The 18679-nt window shown below is 39.7% G+C and overlaps 1 protein-coding gene across 1 annotated transcript in view; it reads left to right on the top strand.

The window, feature by feature from the left end:
- Positions 1 to 18679, top strand: part of rad54b (RAD54 homolog B) — a 124388-nt gene that overhangs the window by 74426 nt on the left and 31283 nt on the right. Inside the window, exons 3-9 of the mRNA XM_080194416.1 lie at positions 2376 to 2645; positions 5173 to 5466; positions 9560 to 9722; positions 11696 to 11921; positions 15295 to 15502; positions 16298 to 16437; positions 17270 to 17560. Of these exons, the coding sequence (XP_080050542.1) occupies positions 2376 to 2645; positions 5173 to 5466; positions 9560 to 9722; positions 11696 to 11921; positions 15295 to 15502; positions 16298 to 16437; positions 17270 to 17560 (1592 nt within the window). The remainder of the gene's footprint in view (positions 1 to 2375; positions 2646 to 5172; positions 5467 to 9559; positions 9723 to 11695; positions 11922 to 15294; positions 15503 to 16297; positions 16438 to 17269; positions 17561 to 18679) is intronic.

Raw genomic sequence — 18679 nt, 5'->3', positions numbered from 1 at the left:
ATATACCCCCTCTGTAAAGTAGAGCAATTTGAATACTCCCTGATATGTCAATCTGTGTAAATTAGCCAGCAGAAACAGCCAGTCCTGGTCATCAGTCTACTTTTCCCAGTCCCCTCGCTTTTTTTCCCTATCGATGCACAACCTTCCTTTTCCCTTCCCTCTTGCCTCTGCACCTCTTTCCCCCATAACATCACACAGCATTCTCCTCCATCGTTCCATGCTTAACACTCTTTTCATTATCTCTCCTTTTTGGTCTCTGTCATGCATTTCTTGCTCTCTTTCCTACTTGTGTACTAGGGAATCACATTTTCAAAAGTTTGGGGATTGAGACACTTGCCAGGTGATGTTAGGTTCACTGCTGATGAGCGATCCGACAGAGAACTGGATCTCTAAGAGTGCTGGTGTGCCTCGAGAATCTGAGTTAAATTCTGATTGTACAAAGAATTCAATGCATGCGCATAGATCATATAACATAGAACCCTACAGTGCAGAAAGAGGCCCTTTGGCCCATCGAGTCTGCACCGAACACAATCCCACCCAGGCCCTACCCCCGTATCCCTACATATTATACCCACTAATCCTTCTAACCTCCGCTACCCTGGACACTAAGGGGCAATTTCTTAGCGTGGCCAATCAACCTAACCCACACATCTTTGGACTGTGAGAGGAAACCAGAGTACCTGGAGGAAACCCATGCAGACTCGAGGAGAATGTGCAAACTCCACACAGACAGTGATCTGAGCCGAGAATCGAACCCAGAACCCTGGAGCTGTGAAGCAACAGTGCTAACCACTGTGCCATACATGGGGGAAGAGGTGGGGAGGCACGAGAGGCAATGAAAAAGCAAGTTATACAGTGATAGAAAAAAAAGTAAGGGGACTGGGCAAAGTAGACTGTTGACCAGGACTGGCTGTTTCTGATTGCTAATTTACACAAGTTGGCGCATCAGAGTATTCAAATTCGAAGGGTGACATGAAGTTGGAGGTATGGTAGTTAAAAGACAAAGTATTTGAGAGGCACTATTTTAAAAAAAAAGCAAGTATGTATGCAACAAACAAAAAAACGAAAGAGATTTGTTGAGTGGGAGACTAGCAGCAAAGTAAAAGATTTTTTGATTGTTTGTGAAGAACACTGCAGAACAATTAGTTTGCACAAGAGAATAATGCTCTTTAATAATATAAAGTTGTTTTGCTTCTGGTTCCATCTCCTAGTCAGACTCATGAGGTATTAGAGGATGCCAAATTTTCCAGCCCAGCAAATATGTTGGCTCAATTAAATGCAGGATTTTACTTTGCTATTTCCACTGACTTTCATTGTACAAAGGATTCAATGCAATTACAGTATCTCAAATCTCAATTCTAGAGGCAGATAATGTTATATACAATGCACATGTATGGATCTTCCATATAACGTATAGTGAAAAGTTGATGTTGCAGCTTACAGGTATTTCGGCTTTCACTGAGGTAAATCTGAGAGAAATCAGACGTGATAAGTGCGCAATCATAATTTTCACAAAAAGGTATTTTGTTAGATTTTTATTAATCACATAGGCAGGACTATTTCTAGATTAGGTTATCATTAAGGGGATGAGTTACTTTGCTGTTTTCACTTTACTATGTCCAGGCCCTCTTTTCATATTTTCTTTTACAAATGTCTTCTCGCCTCTCCTCAAAGCACCAATTCTTCCTGGAGTACAGCTTTCCATTACCACCTCCAAACAACTATTCCTGATTTGTGGACTGTGATGGAGAATATTGGCCAGTTATTCAACAGGAAAAGGGAGATGAAGTCCCTGTAACTGAATTTGATCCTGTCCTCTCCCAAAGTCCATACACCTTCACGTTTCAAAGTAAGTTAATTGACAATGAATAAGATGGAAAATTGACTGGATTTTTTCCTTCCCTGGTCAAGACAATTTGGAACAGAAGAATGTGAGGGAAAGTTTTTGCTTTGGTTCATATAATGCTGTACACTTACCAATTTCTTTAAAATTTGCTTTCACATCTTCCTTTTGGGACCGCTGACATCATGCATCATTCCCTGGATGATGGGTTGGGAAAGCAATTCATTCTGCTGTTACCTCCACTGTGAGTGGGTGTGCAGCAGATGTAGGGCTAGTTGTTAGGGTTGAGGTCTGCCTGGATACTGCTCTCAATTTTCCCTTTGCACAACAACATTGAGACCTTGGTTGTAAATAGTTTTGGGTCAGAACTTGTATTTGATATGTGCACGATGCTCCCTGAAAGGACAGAAGTTCTCAGTTCGCAGTCAGTGATTATTATGTGCTCCAGGGCCTGAGGTGACATTTCTGATTTGAATGCGTTTGCTCATCTCAAATACAGTCTGTCATCTAGATACATTCTGCTTCCTTGCAGGTGCCTTTCCTCTGCAGCAGCTGCAGCCATCCCGACAATTTGTAGCACCAAAACAAATTCACAAGCCACTGCCGCTAGTATCTCGGCAGCAGTTAAGCCCAGAATATCACAAAGACCAAAACGTAGCCGATTCCGTCACTAAGTACTACAACGTCTTGTGGTGTAAAGCATCAAAGAAGAAACACAAGAAATGGGAGGGGGATGCAATCTTGATTGTCAGAAAGACATCTGTGATTCTCAAGGATGTAGAGGGCAAAGATATTGGAAAAGGTAAGCACAGTTATATTATTGTTAAAGTTTATTTTTCACTTTTTTAATTCAGTATTTTTAATTTCACTGTTTAATTCTGGATGTCATACTGATAAACTCTTCCAAAAAAAATCATGTTTCCCCAAATTAGAAAACTATAAAAATCCAGTTAAATAACACCACAATAAAGAATATTGCAAATGATAAAATGGTTAGGGTGACCTATGAGATACTTTATTGGCCAAGGCACAAGAGTGTGAGAGCAAGTGGTTATACAAGCAATGTATAAAATTGTTCGATAGACTGCACCTGAAGTACTGCGTACAGTTCCAGTTAATTTATCACACCAGAAATGAGATTTATGGAGGAAATTTATGAAGATGCTGCCTGGAATGGCAGATTTTAGCTATGAATACAAATTGGATAGTCTGGCATTGTTTTCTTTGAACCATAGAAGGCTGAGGAGAGTGTTAATTGAGCTATATAAATTTATGAAGTGATAGAGTGAATAGGAAACATCTATTTCTGTTTGCAGAAAGATCAATAACCAGGCAGCATAGATTAGAGATGATAAGTTGGAGGATCAGAAGGGAATGGAGTATATTTTTCACTTAGAGGACAGGTGTGATTTGGAATTGACAGCCTAAAAAGGAATTAGAAGCAGAAACATTTAAAATTTAAAAATTACTTGACAGTGCATTTAAGGTGCTATAACTTACTTCGCTATCGACTAAGAGCTGGAAGATGGGATGAGGCTTGTTAACTCATTTACAGCCAGCACAAGCATGTTGGGTCCTGCTGTGCCGTAAATTATTCTATATTTCTGCAAAATGTTCAGGGTTAACCTATGCATGAATTAGTGAGTAATGGTATACCCTCAAGACATGCAACACCTAATAAGATAAGGATTTACTGATTATGTAACACAAATTTTTAATTTGAAAAGCCTGTAAATTGTAGATGGGCGAATAGACAGATAAGTGTTGCAATTTTAATGAGACAATAAGAAACTGCCTGAAGAGCCTCTCTTTTAATACAATAAGAATACTGGAAAGAAGAAGACTCCATAGAATGGATTATTTGCAGAACGTCAAGGGATGTTCGACTGAGCAGTGCCTGTTTCAATATCAATAAATATTGGTGGGATTTTACGGCTCTTCCCGCTGGCTGGATTTTCTGGTCCCACCAATGGCAATTACCCACTCCCCACCCTCCCCGACTTTGCAGCGGGTTATTTTAATTATTGAATTCTGGTAACACGATCAGAAAAGACTTGCTTTGATGGAACTGAATATGTTCTTCATCGAAAGTTCTACTGGCACTATATCTAGTGTCAGAAAATCAAATGGCATTTAGAAATTTATTGTATCAAGATAAAACCTGTGGTGAGACATTTAAGAGCTGCTGTATGGTCAGGTACCTTATTTATACTTTGAGTTCTATTCAGGTCAGAATGACCCAGACTGAACAGGGTTTGTACGAAGAGCCTACTTGAGCTGGTTCATTCATTTGGTGGGATTAATGGAGATGCCATCAGTTCATCTGCTGAGTTTCAATTTTCAGTGAAAATGGATAGGAGATTTGTGTCAGGCGCCTGAATTGGCTTCATTTCTCCAGTCTTGCAGCTCCAGACAAATCAAAGATCAAGTAATGGCATGTTCAGTGGAGCAGAGAGGAGGCAGTTACCTTTCTGGACAAAAGAATAGCTCTAGCTGTACTTTCAATGTAGCCCCCTCCCACCGGCTGCCCCTGACCCTTGAAAAATCAGAAATTGAACTACTGTTATTCCTTTCTATTTGCAACCTAACCAGCAATGCAATCAATTAACAAGCTCACTTATAATTTTCAGTAGTCTGGAATGTTTTGGCATAATTATGATTTTTTTTACTACTTGGTCTGAATAATATGTTTAGCTGGCTATCTAAAACTATTCAAACATTTCAGTCTTTATGATCAAATTTGAACAAAGCTCCCTCTGTGGTGAGACAAAAAACCTGTGCAGTATTCTAGATATGTTCTCATCAAGACCTAATACAATGGCAGTACGTCTTCTTCACACTTGTACTCCGATCCCTTTATAACAACGACTCAATCCATTTGTTTTCCTAATTGCTCACTGTGCCTTCATGTTAAATTTCTGTGCTTTATGGACAATAACATTAGGTGGGCGTAGAGCAACTAATGAGCCAGAAATGAATATTATCCATTTATTGTTTTGAAGATTTTTTTATTCATACCCCTTTTTGCAAAATATAATGATGCTTAATTGTATTGATGAGAATCAGTTTGTATTACAAATGGTTATATCATGATGATAAATATTTGGTACAAATAGGGATTGTAGCATGCATAAGTATGTGGAAGTTTTGTTAATAATTAAACATTATACACTGCGTGTAATCAAAATTCATACCTTAATTGCCAAAAATTATGATTACGTGTTGCCAAAAAACATATGCACTCTTCCCACCAAAATTACAATGTGGCATACAATGACACTTCCAAAGAATAATGTTTTATTGCATTGCTCATTGTAATTTTTTTTTAGGAACAGGATACAAGTCAAAGGAACTCGAAACCCTTTCTGAAGGTCAGACCTTAATGATTGGTGGAAAAGAGATTGAGATAATGGGACCAATCTCTGCAGATGACTTCATGAGTGGACGCTGTTTCCACTCCACTGTTACTTCTCCATCATGTCTGTCACTGGTAACTTCTTCTGGGCAGCCGTTACTAAAACCTTTTACCAACCCATTGAAGAGCAGTACTGGGTTCAGTCAAACAGAAGATGTTCGAAGAACCAACACGGATTGTAAACCTAGATATAATCCAAATGCACCAAGTAAGCAATTTAATTGATAATATTATGAATGTTGTGGTTGCATGTTCAGCCGTTGCAATGTTAGATTGCATAGAAAATAGGAGCAAGAGTATTTGGCCCATCAAGCCTGCTGCACCATTCATTATGATCACCGCTGATCATCCAACTCAATAACCTGATCAGGCCCTCCTTCCCATATCCTTAGATCCCTTTCACCCCCAGAGCTATACCTAACTCTTTCTTGAAAACATACAATGTTTTGACGTCAATTGCTTTCTGTGGTAGTAAATTCCAAAGGTTTACCACTCTCTAGGTGAAGACATTCCTCACTATCTCAGTCCTAAAAGGTTTACCTCTTACCCTTACCCCATGGTTCCTTGTTGTGGACTCCCCACCATCAGGAACATCCTTCCTGTATCCAGCCTGTATAGTCCTGTTAGAATTTTACAAGTTTGTATGTGACACCCTCCCCCTCCACCCCCCTCATTCTTCTGAACTCCAGCAAATATAATCTTAGCCAATTCTATCTCTTCTCAAATATCAGTCCTGCCTTCCAGGAATCAGGCTGGTAAACCTTTGCTGCAGTCCCTCTACAGCGTGAACATCATTCCTCAGATAAGGAGATCAAAATTGTGCGTAATATTCCAGCTATGATCTCACCAAGCCCTATACATTTGCAGCAAATCATCTCTGCTCCTCTATTTGAATTCTATCACTATGAAGGCCAGCATGCCATTTGCCACCTTTGCTGCACTTGCATGCTGATCTTCAGCGACTGGTGTGCGTAATATAAGTCTCATTGCACATTCCCCTCTCTCAATGTCTAGCCATTCAGATAATAATCTTCCTCCCTGTATTAAAGTTATAGAGGTTTACAGCATGGAAACAGGCTCTTCAGCTCAAATTGCCACGCAGTTTTTAACCACTAAGCTGGTCCCAATTGCCTGCATTTGGCCCATATCCCTCTATATCAGTCTTTCCCATGTAACTGTCTAAATGCTTTCAAAAGACAAAATTCTACCTGCCTCAACTACTACCTCTGCTTTTGCTGCCGATGTAAATAACCTCATACTTAACCCACATTGTGCTACATCTGCCATGTTTTTGCCCAATCACCCAGCTTGTCCAAATCACACTGAAGTATCTCTGAATCTTCCACATACCCACCCATCCAGCTTTGTGTCATCTACAAATTTGTAGATATTGCATTTAGTTTCCTCATCTAAATCATTAATATATATCATGAATACTGATCTCTGCAGTAACATACCAGTCACTGCCAGCCATTTGGAAAAAACTTGCTCTTTCCTTCTTTTCATGACCTGTCTGCCAACCAGTTTTCTAACCATCTCAATACACTATCCCCAATTCCATGCACTTTAATTTTACATTTTAATCTCTTGTGTGGGACTGAAAGTCCAAATAAACCACATCCACTGGCTCCCGCTCATCAACTTTAGTAGTTACATCCTCACAAAATACTGGTAGACATGTCAGGCATGATTTTCCTTCCATAATTCAATGCTGACTCTGTCCAATTCTACCATTGTTTACCAACTGCTCTGATATGAAGTCCTTGATAATGGGCTCTCAAATTTTCCCCAATGCTGACACTAGGCTGACTGGTCTATAACTCCCTGTTTTCGTGCTACTTTGCTTTTTTAAATAGCGGGATTAAATTAGCTTTCCTCCAATCTGAAAGAAGTGTTCCCATTAAAGGGGGGTCCATGCCAGTACTGTGATAAACTGTGACCTCTGCCAGTTTTTCTAATGGACTAGTGGGTAAAGGCATTTTTTCATTATTGCGCTTGAAGTGCTGTTGGCCGATACCACATTTGAGAAGATAGGGGTGAGCCATCTTCTTGAAGTCCTGTGGTCCATGTGGTGTAAGTACACCCACAGTACTGTTAGGGATAGTGTTCCAGGCTTTTGGCCCAGTGACAGTGAAGGAACGGCAATATAGTTTCAAGTCAGGATGGAGTGGGACTTGGAAGGAAACTTGCAAATGAAGTTGTGCTTGTGACTCTACTGCTTTTTTTCTTCTGGGTGGCAGAGGTTGTGGTTTGGAAGATGCTGTTGAAGGAGCATTATCGGTTTGACAGTATAGCTCCTAAACTATTAGAGGATGTTCCAAATTTTATCTGTGGAATTTATCGAGTTGGGTGATTTTAAGTGAAATACTCAGCTAGTGGGATTGAAAGTTATAGATAGGCCTGGTAGGTATGGATATGATCGGTGCAACTTGTGGGCCGAAGGGCCTGTTTGTGCTGTAGTGTTCTATGTTCTAGTGTGATGTTCAGCACAAGGAGTCTGAGCACCTTGAGGCTGGAGAGGGAAAGAATTTGCCAAGCTTGCCATTCTTGATTACTATCCAGTAGCACTTGCTGGAAAATGTATTCTTGTCTGGAAAGTTGAGTTTGTCTACAATGTCCTCTGATATGGACTAACCTGATACTCATTCTAATGCCCTCTACTATTAAATGGTCCATAGTCACACACTACCTAAGCTAATGGTGAATTAAATTGAATCAATTAATTATTGTCACACGCATTGGGATACAGTGAAAAGTATTGTTTCTTGCTAGCTATATTGTTCATAGAGTACATAGGGGAGAAGGAAAGGATAGGGTGCAGAATATAGTTTTACAGTTACCGATAGGGTGAGCAGAAAGATCAGCTTAATATATGATAGGACTATTCAAAAGCCTGATGGCAGCAGAGAAGAAGCTGTTCGTGAGTCAGTTGGAATGTGTTCTCAGACTTTTGTACCTTTTTTTCCCAACGGAAAAAGGTGGAAGAGAGTATGTCTGGGATGCATAGTGTCCTTGATTATGCTGACTGCTTTTCTGAGTCAGCAGGAAGTGTAGACAGAGTCAATGAATGGGAGGCTAGTTTGTGTGATGGACTGGGCTGTGTTCACAAATTTTTGTAGTTTTTTTGCGAGCAAAGAATAACTATTTTGCAAACAAAGAACAACCATTTAGTCCAAGTACAGAGATTTCTGACATATGTGGACACATACTTCAGTTTTCAGAAGAAGAAAATAAAATCACATGATAAAAAAAATTAATTATCAAACCTTTAATTCTTCCATCTTCATCCCAGTATACAATCTGAGAGTGTTGCCTTTGGATTAGTTAATTGTGTTCTTAGTGTACGTCTATGTAAAGATTCCACTCTGAGCTGCTATTGATTAACAGTTATAGAATCAGAATCTTACAACATGGAAGAAGGTCAATTAGCCCATTGTATTGTATTGTGTTGGCCCTTTGAAAAAGTCTGACTTGCAGTCTTTCCCATAATTCAGAAAATTAACGATTTTGAATCTGCATATGAGTCTAGCACATTTGTAACCTTTTGCAGTTAACGGTGCCAGTACTGCAGAAACCCACTTCGAATTCCTGACTACGTAACGTAATTAACGAGAACAGAAAATGCTGGAAAAGACCCAGCAGGTCTGGCAGTATCTGTGAAGATGGTAGTCATGATGTGGTGTTGTCAGACTTTTTACAGTATCTGTGAAGAGAGAAACAGTTAATGTCGTGAGCCCCATATGACTCTTCTTCAGAAGAGTCTTTAGCTAGGACTTGAAATGTTAATTTGGTTTCTGTCTCCACAGATGCTGCAAGATCTGCTGGCTCTCACCAGTATTTTTCATTTTTATTTCAGATTCCCAGCATCCGCAATATTTCACTTTTAGCATAATTTACTGGTTCATAGAATCCCTACAGTGCAGAAGGAGGCTATTTGGCCCATCGAGCCTGCACCAACAACAATCCTACCCAGGCCCTTTCCCAGTATTTTCACCCTGCTATTCCCCTAACACTAAGGGGTAATTTAGCATGGCCAATCAACCTAACCCGCACATCTTGGGAGTGTAGGAGGAAACCCATGCAGACACAGGGGGAACGTGCAAACTCCACACAGGCAGTCACTTGAGGCTGGAATTGAACTTGGGTCACTGACACTGTGAGACAGCAGTGTTTCTCTATTGTAATCTAATATAGATTGAAAATCTGTGTTATGTATATAACATTGTGTATAAAAGTTATGGAATAATTTTGCAAATATTTGATGCTTAGAGTTAAATGCACACTTCTCAATTTACAAACAGATGCTTTAGTAATGCCACGTCCAAACCTGAGTCATCAGTGGATCTTTAATAAAGCTGGTCTCCCATTGGTGGATGTAGTGGTGGACCCTTACCTTAGCATACACCTTCGACCTCACCAGTGGGATGGTGTGATCTTCTTGTATGAGTGTGTAATGGGAATGAGGTAAGTGGACCTGCCTTTAGTTTAAATGGAATGGGTACTGCCAAGGTATTTTTATGTGAAACCAGTGAATAAAATTAATTGGGCAGAAGATTGTCAAAAAAGTGTGTTATAGGCAAGAAGACAGGTTTGTCACCTGTTTTTTCAGCGAGGCAAGTCATGGTGGTTTACAGCACACTAATACAAAGCCCCCAACGGCCCCATTGAACTCTATTCCCACCTTGCCCTGCCCCCATTGGGCCCACTTGACACTGCCTGGTGGCCTCTGCCAGTATGCCCAGTGGGCACTGCCCATGAGGCTGATTTCGCCAGCAGAACAGGGCTGGAACAATCGCAAGTGGCAGGAAACCTGGCACAAACCCTTTTTATTTTGCCTCTTGCTCTATCTTACCGGCTCACCTGCTGATCACTGGTTCTCACATCTTTCCTTACGTACCAATTTACAAAAAGTGCAGTTGAGAGCAGTTGTTTAAAGTTTTGCTTCTGGAATTTGGATTAGCCTGGCATTTAGCTTTAGCTGTGCTCTTAGCACTTTCTCTTGGACTAACAATCACTTTCTTAAACTTTTTCTTTTCTCAATATGTATATATAGCAATTCTTAATTTCTATCTTTATATTTGTAGCTACCTTTCTCTTGTACTCAACCCTCCTTAATAATCTTTTAGTTATTCTTTACTGTTTTTATATTCTGTCCAATCTTCTGACCTGTCACACATCCTGGCAGAATTATATGCTCTTTCTTTAAATTTGACAGTATTTTTAATTTATTTAGTTAACCACAGATGGTGGCGTTCCCCTTGAAATTTTCCTATCTTGCTGCAATGCATAAATTCTGTGCATTCTGAACTATCCCTTTTGATGTCCAGTAAATAGTCTCACAACACCAGGTTAAAGTCCCAACAGGTTTATTTGGTAGCACAAGCTTTCAGAGCACTGCTCCTTTATCAGATGATCATGGCTATCTTTTTAATATCCACCACTACATCTCTATTGACCTATCCTTTAACCTAATTTGTCAGTTCACTTTAACTAGCTGTGCTTTCATGCCCTCAAGATTGCCCTTTTAGAAGTTTAACTTGGTGTTTAACTTGCAGAGCATTTTACATTACAGTACATGTGAAAACTTAAGTCTTGTTGCTGAACTGACATGTTTCAAATTAATAAAATTCTAAAATATAACTTCTGTTTGACCAATCCAGTGCATTGTTCTACAGGCGTAAGGACTATGACTACAATATTTTATCATAATAAATATTTCTAAAAAGGAAATGTAGCATGTATTTTATGCCTTGACTAAAATCAGAGCATGCACAGGATTACAGTGCAATTACACTAAAACAGGCCTTGATGTTTGGTCCCTTTCATACTCTAGGCAAGGCTGATGATTATATGATCCACTGTATTAGTATAGTTTGCAGATAAGATTCATAGGTGAAAGATGTTACCATAGATTCACTTTCTACTGCAGTACTGCTAATTCATACTACTCTGAAACCCACAACCAAGAGGACTCTGCACCAGTTATGGCTAGTTTATTATATTTATGCTTCAAATTTGTATACAGGTTTAGAATTGTGCTAGTAGGCCATACGCTTGGATTTCAGATTCAATCACACAAATTGGCTGAAATGTATATGATTAAATGCATTTTTCGGATTGTCTTTGTGTATAGTATGCACAAGCACATTCAATGAAGAATTCACCCATCTCCATGAAAACATGGAAGAAAATTCTGGTGGGAGAGTTCCTGAATTTAAACTATAATTTCACACATACCCCAATGGATGCCTGGCTGTCTGCAATAATAGCATCATCTTCTGTTCCTAAATAACTCATTTCAAATTGGTTGGATCTTTTACAAATTAACGTGCACACAAAAATCACAACTCATTTTCAATGTTTAAATCCTTAAAATTTGATGTTGTGTGGATAGTGGATTATAATTCTAGATTATTGAATGTAACAAATATTTCTAGGATAACTGGCAGGTTTGGTGCTATCTTGGCTGATGAAATGGGTCTAGGGAAGACCCTACAATGCATCACATTAATCTGGACACTCATGCGACAAGCACCTTATGGGAACAAACCTGTCATCAAGAGGACGCTTGTCATCACACCAGGAAGTCTCGTTAAAAACTGGGTCAATGAATTCCAGAAATGGCTTGGAATGGAAAGGTTGAAGGTTTTTGCAGTTGATCAGGTAATTTAATAATGTTGCTCCTTGCTGTTTTGGTAACTTATGGAATTACTTTTATGAATAATAAAAACCAATAGCAAGAGTATTAGTTTGTAAATGATGAGTCCTGATGCCTTATATATAAGATCACAAATATTCTTTAGGCAAGAAAAATAACCGTGTTATGGGGGAAATTGCCGTGAAAAAGCAAAGTGCTGCAAACAGTGTAAAGTATATCTCACTCACAAGTCCTCAGAAGTGGGCCAGCAAGTCTATCAGTGTAATAACAGATACAAAAAAAAACAAAATATGTGAGGGAACACTATCAAAATTGCAGTGGCTCAAGGTGAAGGCCCATTACCTTCTCAGGGCTACTAGGGATGGCAATAAATTTGGCTAGTGCCATCCACATTTCAGGAATTTTTTTTTGATTGCAAAATAAATCTTTTTTTGCCACTTGTTGATAACCTGCAGCTTAAAGCAGTGGTGAAAAAAGACAAAGTTAGAACAGGAACACTTAATTTTAGGAGTAGAACAAATAGAAAGACTGAATAGGATTTAATTGAGCCCTCCAGAATGGGCAAGACGGCAGGGAGATGGGACAGGAGAATTGGATTCTCAGCTTCAATAAAAATTATTCCCAATTAAATTGGGGATGGGAAAAACCTGACATGGGCATCCAGCCTGCTGGTGGTAAGATGTCAATTAGGCTCATTCACGAGCCAATTGACACCAACTATTCTGAGTCCATCACAATTTAATAGTGGTTCAGGGATTAAAGGAGAGCCACAGGTTTCTCATTGCATCCCAAAAGCTATCCAGCAAACCCTATTTTTTTTCAGAAAAAAAGCACCTTGTCGATGATGAGAACGAACATTCAATACATTGAAATTCCTTCAACTAATCTCTCTTATGAAAATAAACATTTCTATTCTATTACCATTTGGAACTGTTAATCAAACTGTTCATTTAACAGACACCCCTTGTGATAAAAGCAAATGACTGCGGATGCTGGAATCTGAAAGCAAAGGAGAAAATGTTGGAAAATCTCAACAGGTGTGGCCGCATCTGTAAGGAGAGAAAAGAGCTGATGTTTTGAGTCCAGATGACCCTTTGTCAAAGCTAAAAGTGGGTGATATTTATACCGCAGGGTGAGGGAATGAAAGAAACAGGGGAAAAGACTGCTAGTAGCTGACCACAGAGAATGAAGAGTGTGATTAGCCAAAGAGCAGAGAAGCTAAAATGAAGATGTTTTCTGTGTGTGTGTGTGTGTGTGTGTGTGTGTGTGTGTGTGTGTGTGTGTGTGTGGGTGTTGTGGAGAGGGAAGGGGGATAAAATAAGGGGAAAGAGCTGGGGGGGGGAGCGGGGAATAAAGAAAAACAGTTGAGACCGGAAGGCTGTAAAGTGCTTAGCTGGAAGATGAGATGCTGTTCTCCCATTTTGCGTTGAGCTTCACTGGAATATTGCAGCAGGCCAAGGACGGATATGTGGGCATGGGAGCAGGATCATGTGTTAAAATGACAAGCAACCGCAAGATCAGGGTCCTGATTGCGCACAGACCGAAGGTGCTCACAAATCACTTCGTTTCTTCAATACAGTGACCACATTGGGAGTAGTGAATGCAATACACCAAACTGAAAGAGGTACAAGCGAAACACTGATTAACTTGGAATGAGTGTTTTGAGCCTTGGATGGTGAATATTGAAGAGGTCAAGAGATAAGTGTTACGCCTTCTGTGATTGCAGGAGAAGATGCCATAAGTGACGGGAGCGTGTTTGGTATAGTCGAAGAGTGGACCAGGTTATCCTGGAGGAACATCCTCGGGGAATGCTGACAGAGGGAGTTAAGGAAGATGTGTATGGTGGTGGCATCATACTGGAGTTGACGAAAATGGCAGAGGATTTTGCTTTGCATGCGGAGGCTGGTGGGGTGAAATGTGAGAACAGTGGAAACTCCATCCCTGTGGCGAGGGGAAGCGGTGAGGATTGTGGCGCACGCTGTTGGGAGCCCTGTCGACAACTGTAGATGGGAATCCATAGTTGAGGAAAAAGGAGCCAATATTAGAAGCACCACTTTGGAAGGTGGCATTATCAGGACAAATGCGACAGAGGCGAAGAAGCTGAGAGAAAGAGATAGAGTCCTTACAGGATGTGGGGTGTGAAGAGCTGTTGTCGAGATAGCTATGGGAGTCGTTGGGCTTGTAATGGACATTGGTGGATAGACGAAATGTCAACTCTTTTCTCTCCTTATAGATGCTGCCAGACCTTCTAAGATTTTCCAGCATTTTCTCTTTTGGCCCCTTGAGGTGAAGTTTGTTTGTAACATTGGTCACAACAGCCCAAACCCCATAATAATAACCCTCGGGCTTATATCAATAGATTGAATGAAATATCAAGCATATACTTTTTAAACTCCATAATTTTAATTAAATTTGAAGCTCAGCAGAATTAAATTCCTTGATAACTCGGCAAGTCCTTGAGAACTTGACAGTTCTTTGACAGTTTTGGCAATGAGTTAATGCACTTTTTATGCACAAACTTTTCTACTTTTAACAAACCCAAAAGGTGCCATACCTACCCGAAAGGACAATAAGAAGTCTCACAACCAGGTTTATTTGGTAGCATGAGCTTTCAGAACGCTGTTCCTCACTTGATGAAGGAGCAGTGCTCCAAAAACTCGTGCTATCAAATGAACCTGTTGGACTTTAAGCTAGTGTTGCGAGACTTCTTACTGTGTCCTCCCAGTCCAACGCTGGCATCTCCACATCATGGCTACCCCAAAGGATGCCTGACCTCTTCTGAAGGTATCTGGGGATGATATCCATAGGGGTACAATATCTGTCTTCAGGATAGCCTGGCTATCCAAGCGAATCCACCAAGTTCAGACGAGCTCTTACCTTCTCTGACCTGCACATGTTGGGTTTCGCACTCTTGGCCTACGAAAATCCCACTACCCCACTCCAGTAAAGACCAGCTGCCTCCGTAAAACCTGTATGCACAAATCCCAATTCAACTCCGTTCCTGTCCATCTAAGTAGGAAATACTGTGATTAGAGGAGGGATTTAGGATTTTTGGCCATTTCCATTACTTTCACTGTGAAAATCTGGGCCCTAGTGTCAAGTTGCATTGACATACTGAATTAGTGCTTGAATGAGTTCCCGCTGAGATATGTCTCATTTAATTACAAACTCCTGCACTTCCACATATATTTGCATTAAAATTGATAATTTCATGTTATACAAGTTATAAAAATTTAACCATGATCTGATGATGCGGAAAGATACAATGGTTTCTTAATCTGGTCATGGTGCAAAGTAAAATTTTGCCTGCAGGTTAGTTTCTTTGCCCATTTCACTGTGCATTTTATTTATTTGATAACTTATTTGTTTACTTTGAAGGACCACAAAGTAGAAGACTTCATCAGTTCTCCATTGTATTCTGTCCTCATTATCAGCTATGAAATGTTGCTGCGGTGCCTAGAACAAATTCAGAACATTCAATTTAACCTGATAATTTGTGATGAAGGTCACCGTTTAAAAAATGGCTCCATTAAGACATCCACAGCAATTCTGAGCCTCTCTTGCGACAAAAGAGTGATTCTTACTGGTGAGTTGTCCTTAAATCATTAAGTAACTGGAAAATATTACAAACACACACCTGAATAACATTTTTCCCTTTGAAGCTACACAACTCTGTTTTTCTTTCTTGATTGAAACTTATATGTATTCTCTTTATAGCCCAATTATGGTGGGGGAGGAGGGGTCACATGGTCTTTAGAGGTAGATGTTTAATGCAAATTAAGCCATACTTATGTTAGTGAAGATATGGAACACCATCTCACAAGTTAACTTTATTCCTTTCTGTGGAAGCAAGGCACTACAGTTGGTTACAAATATAAATAACTTCCATGAATAACAATGGTTGATGTTTTATTTTGGTGCATGCTGTTTTTGAAATTAAACAAGATTCTCGGGTCAGAATGTAAAAAAGATGACAGAAATCTGCCAGAACCAGAGTGTGCGGCAATTACCCAGCAGATCCCATTGGCTCTCTGACCAGTGGATGGGACCCATGTTGGGAACATTAAATTCTGCCTATGTTTCTGGTTAGACAAAAAATGTCAAATATCTCTGCAAACAACTTAGCCAGCAAATCTGCTACTTCAGAACCTGTGATTTGTGAGCTGGCATCATTACTAAGGAGCATGTCCTCTTTGTTATCGCAATTTTGTAGCTTGCTTCAATCATGTGTTATCCGAACTAGACGATTAATGTGTGTGTGTGTGTGTGTGTGTGTGTGTGTGTGTGTGTGTGTGTGTGTGTGTGTGTGTGCGTGCGCGCGCGCGCGCTGATGCATCATATTGAAGTGGTATGCTTTAAACCTTGTGTCCACTGTATGTAGGTACTCCAATACAAAATGACCTTCAGGAGTTCTACTCTCTAATAGAGTTTGTGAATCCAGGAATTCTTGGATCGTCATCCACCTACAGAAAGATTTATGAAGAACCTATCATCAGGTCTCAACAGCCCACTGCAACAATGGTATGAAGTAACTTTTGTTTTAAAAGTGAATGTGTCCCATGTGCAAACTGCATTACGTGAGTCCCTCCCCTCCTCCTGAAGATGATGATTCATGTAGGGAATATTTCTAGGGGCTTATTGTCTTCCATTAGTTCTTGCAAAATACCATACTTTCAGAAAGACTTGGAGTGTGGAAGTCTGCAGACTATTAAACGATGTACAATATCACAGTTGACACAAATTTTGCCATTATCCAAAGAGGCAAAGTTTCTAGTGAGTCACTAAACAGGAGTCAGATGAAGAAATATTGGCTGTTTTCATCTGATCTTTCAAATCCAGGACTTGAGGCCAATTCTGAGGTCAAAGTCTGTATAGCATTGGAGTCTAATCTGGAGTCCCAGCTCTATATAACTTAGTGCCCTGTTGAAAAGTTTATTTACCCACTGAGCCATCAAGCGAACTCTTAGTTTTCATGCTAAGAGACAGGCCAATTTGCCTTTGGTCAGGAAAGAGGAGGTACAAAGTGATGTTAAAAAAAAAAGCATGAACAGGAGTCGTGCTTTCAATTTAAACAATTAAATCTGTTTGTTTGTACTAAATTGAGTTCCAAGCGTCCAAATTGACCATTCAAAAATGTCACAAAAGGGCTTTGTTTTTGAAGAGATTTTCAGCACCATGCAAGTTTAGCCTATACTGCTATTCAAATTCTTGGTCAAAAATGCACATAGCCAGGCCTGAAAAGCTAGAGGATAAACAATGCACTCTTGTTTGAAAATCCATCAATTCAGGAATTCTTTCGTCTGCAGCTCAACATTTCAGCTTTTGCTCTTTTGCCATTTTCTTTTGTCTTTAGGATGAAAAGCAGTTGGGTGAAGAGAGGGCAACAGAGCTTTGCCGATTAACTGGGCTCTTCATACTTCGGCGCACACAGGACATCATTAACAATTACCTCCCTCCAAAGACTGAATGGATTATCTTCTGCCGCCCAGCTGCACTGCAGCTTGAACTTTATCACAAACTGCTGGCATCCCATGCAGTGAAATCTTGCCTACAGGGAAGTCTGGAGAACAGTTCCCACTTAATATGCATAGGGTTACTGAAAAAACTCTGCAATCATCCTACACTCCTCTTTAATACAATAAAGGTATTTGTTTGAATGTACACATGGGTGCTTAACTCCTAGCAGCCTCTAATAAGTACGTGAGTCTTGTTCTTTTGTAAGAAGATCACGTTGTGATGTATTTAGCTACACCTAAATTATTCGTTTGGCCAAGAACAGTTTTGAAATGCACTTGGTACTAACGACAGCAAAAACTGCAAGCAAATCTGATGTAATGTCTCAGAAAATATATATTTTTTTTAAGTTCATAATTTTAATACTGTATTTATTAACCTCACGAAAAACATTTCATCAAAATGTGTGAAATACAGATTTAATTTTCTCCCGTCTCTTACTTGAAGCATCCATGTTATGGTATTGAGGCATGAAGTAGAAACTAGGCATTAATAAATATGAGTATATGAGAGAAAGTCATCCAGGTGACTTGTTCAGAAGAATGTTGGTGGTGGTCTGTCAACACATTGATCTTTTTAGGAGACATAAACAGCGAGGGGAATAAAAGAACGAATACTTAGATTAAAGTGTGTGTACATACTAAAGAGTTCCGTATTAACAAGTAACTAAAAGTTAGAAGCAAAAGGGGTTAAAGCAAATTCAGTTGCCCTGTATTCACCGAAAGTGATAATTGAAATGTGATCTGTTTGTGTTTTTGTTTATGCCTGTGGAGATCAAGATCATGAACTGTGTATTTGACCTCTTACTCTGAAGTGCTAGTTCTGGCTTAGTTACTGGAAGAAGCTAGCAGCACAGAATGAAGGCTTAAGTAAAACAAAATGTGCAATTTCAGAGCTTGGAATGAACCATAGACTTCCTCATAACCCTCTGAAATATATTCTGACCTAGACACATTGTTTATGTCTCCTTCACTAATGGAGAGCCCATTTAATCACTTTCTTCACTTCATAGCATTCTCTGAATATGTTCTCAAAGAACCATTGTAAATTGTATAGGAAAGTGTACTTGTGGAGCACTCTTGCCGAAAGAGGTTGCATATTTTTTAAGTAAACCCTTGCTATTCAGGTTAAATGTTTAGTCCACTGGGCTACTTTCTGTTTTTCTTCCATATCCCGTAGTTACTTTTGGAAGCCTGCTGGGACTTTGGTAGTAGTTTTTAAAAGCAGTCCATAAATCATCACCATATAA

Source organism: Carcharhinus amblyrhynchos, chromosome 8, assembly GCF_965287045.1.
Source record: "Carcharhinus amblyrhynchos chromosome 8, sCarAmb.v2.hapA, whole genome shotgun sequence".
Taxonomy (NCBI): Eukaryota; Metazoa; Chordata; class Chondrichthyes; order Carcharhiniformes; family Carcharhinidae; genus Carcharhinus; species Carcharhinus amblyrhynchos.
Note: the sequence above shows the minus strand (reverse complement) of the source record. Positions and strands in the feature narration are given on the sequence as shown.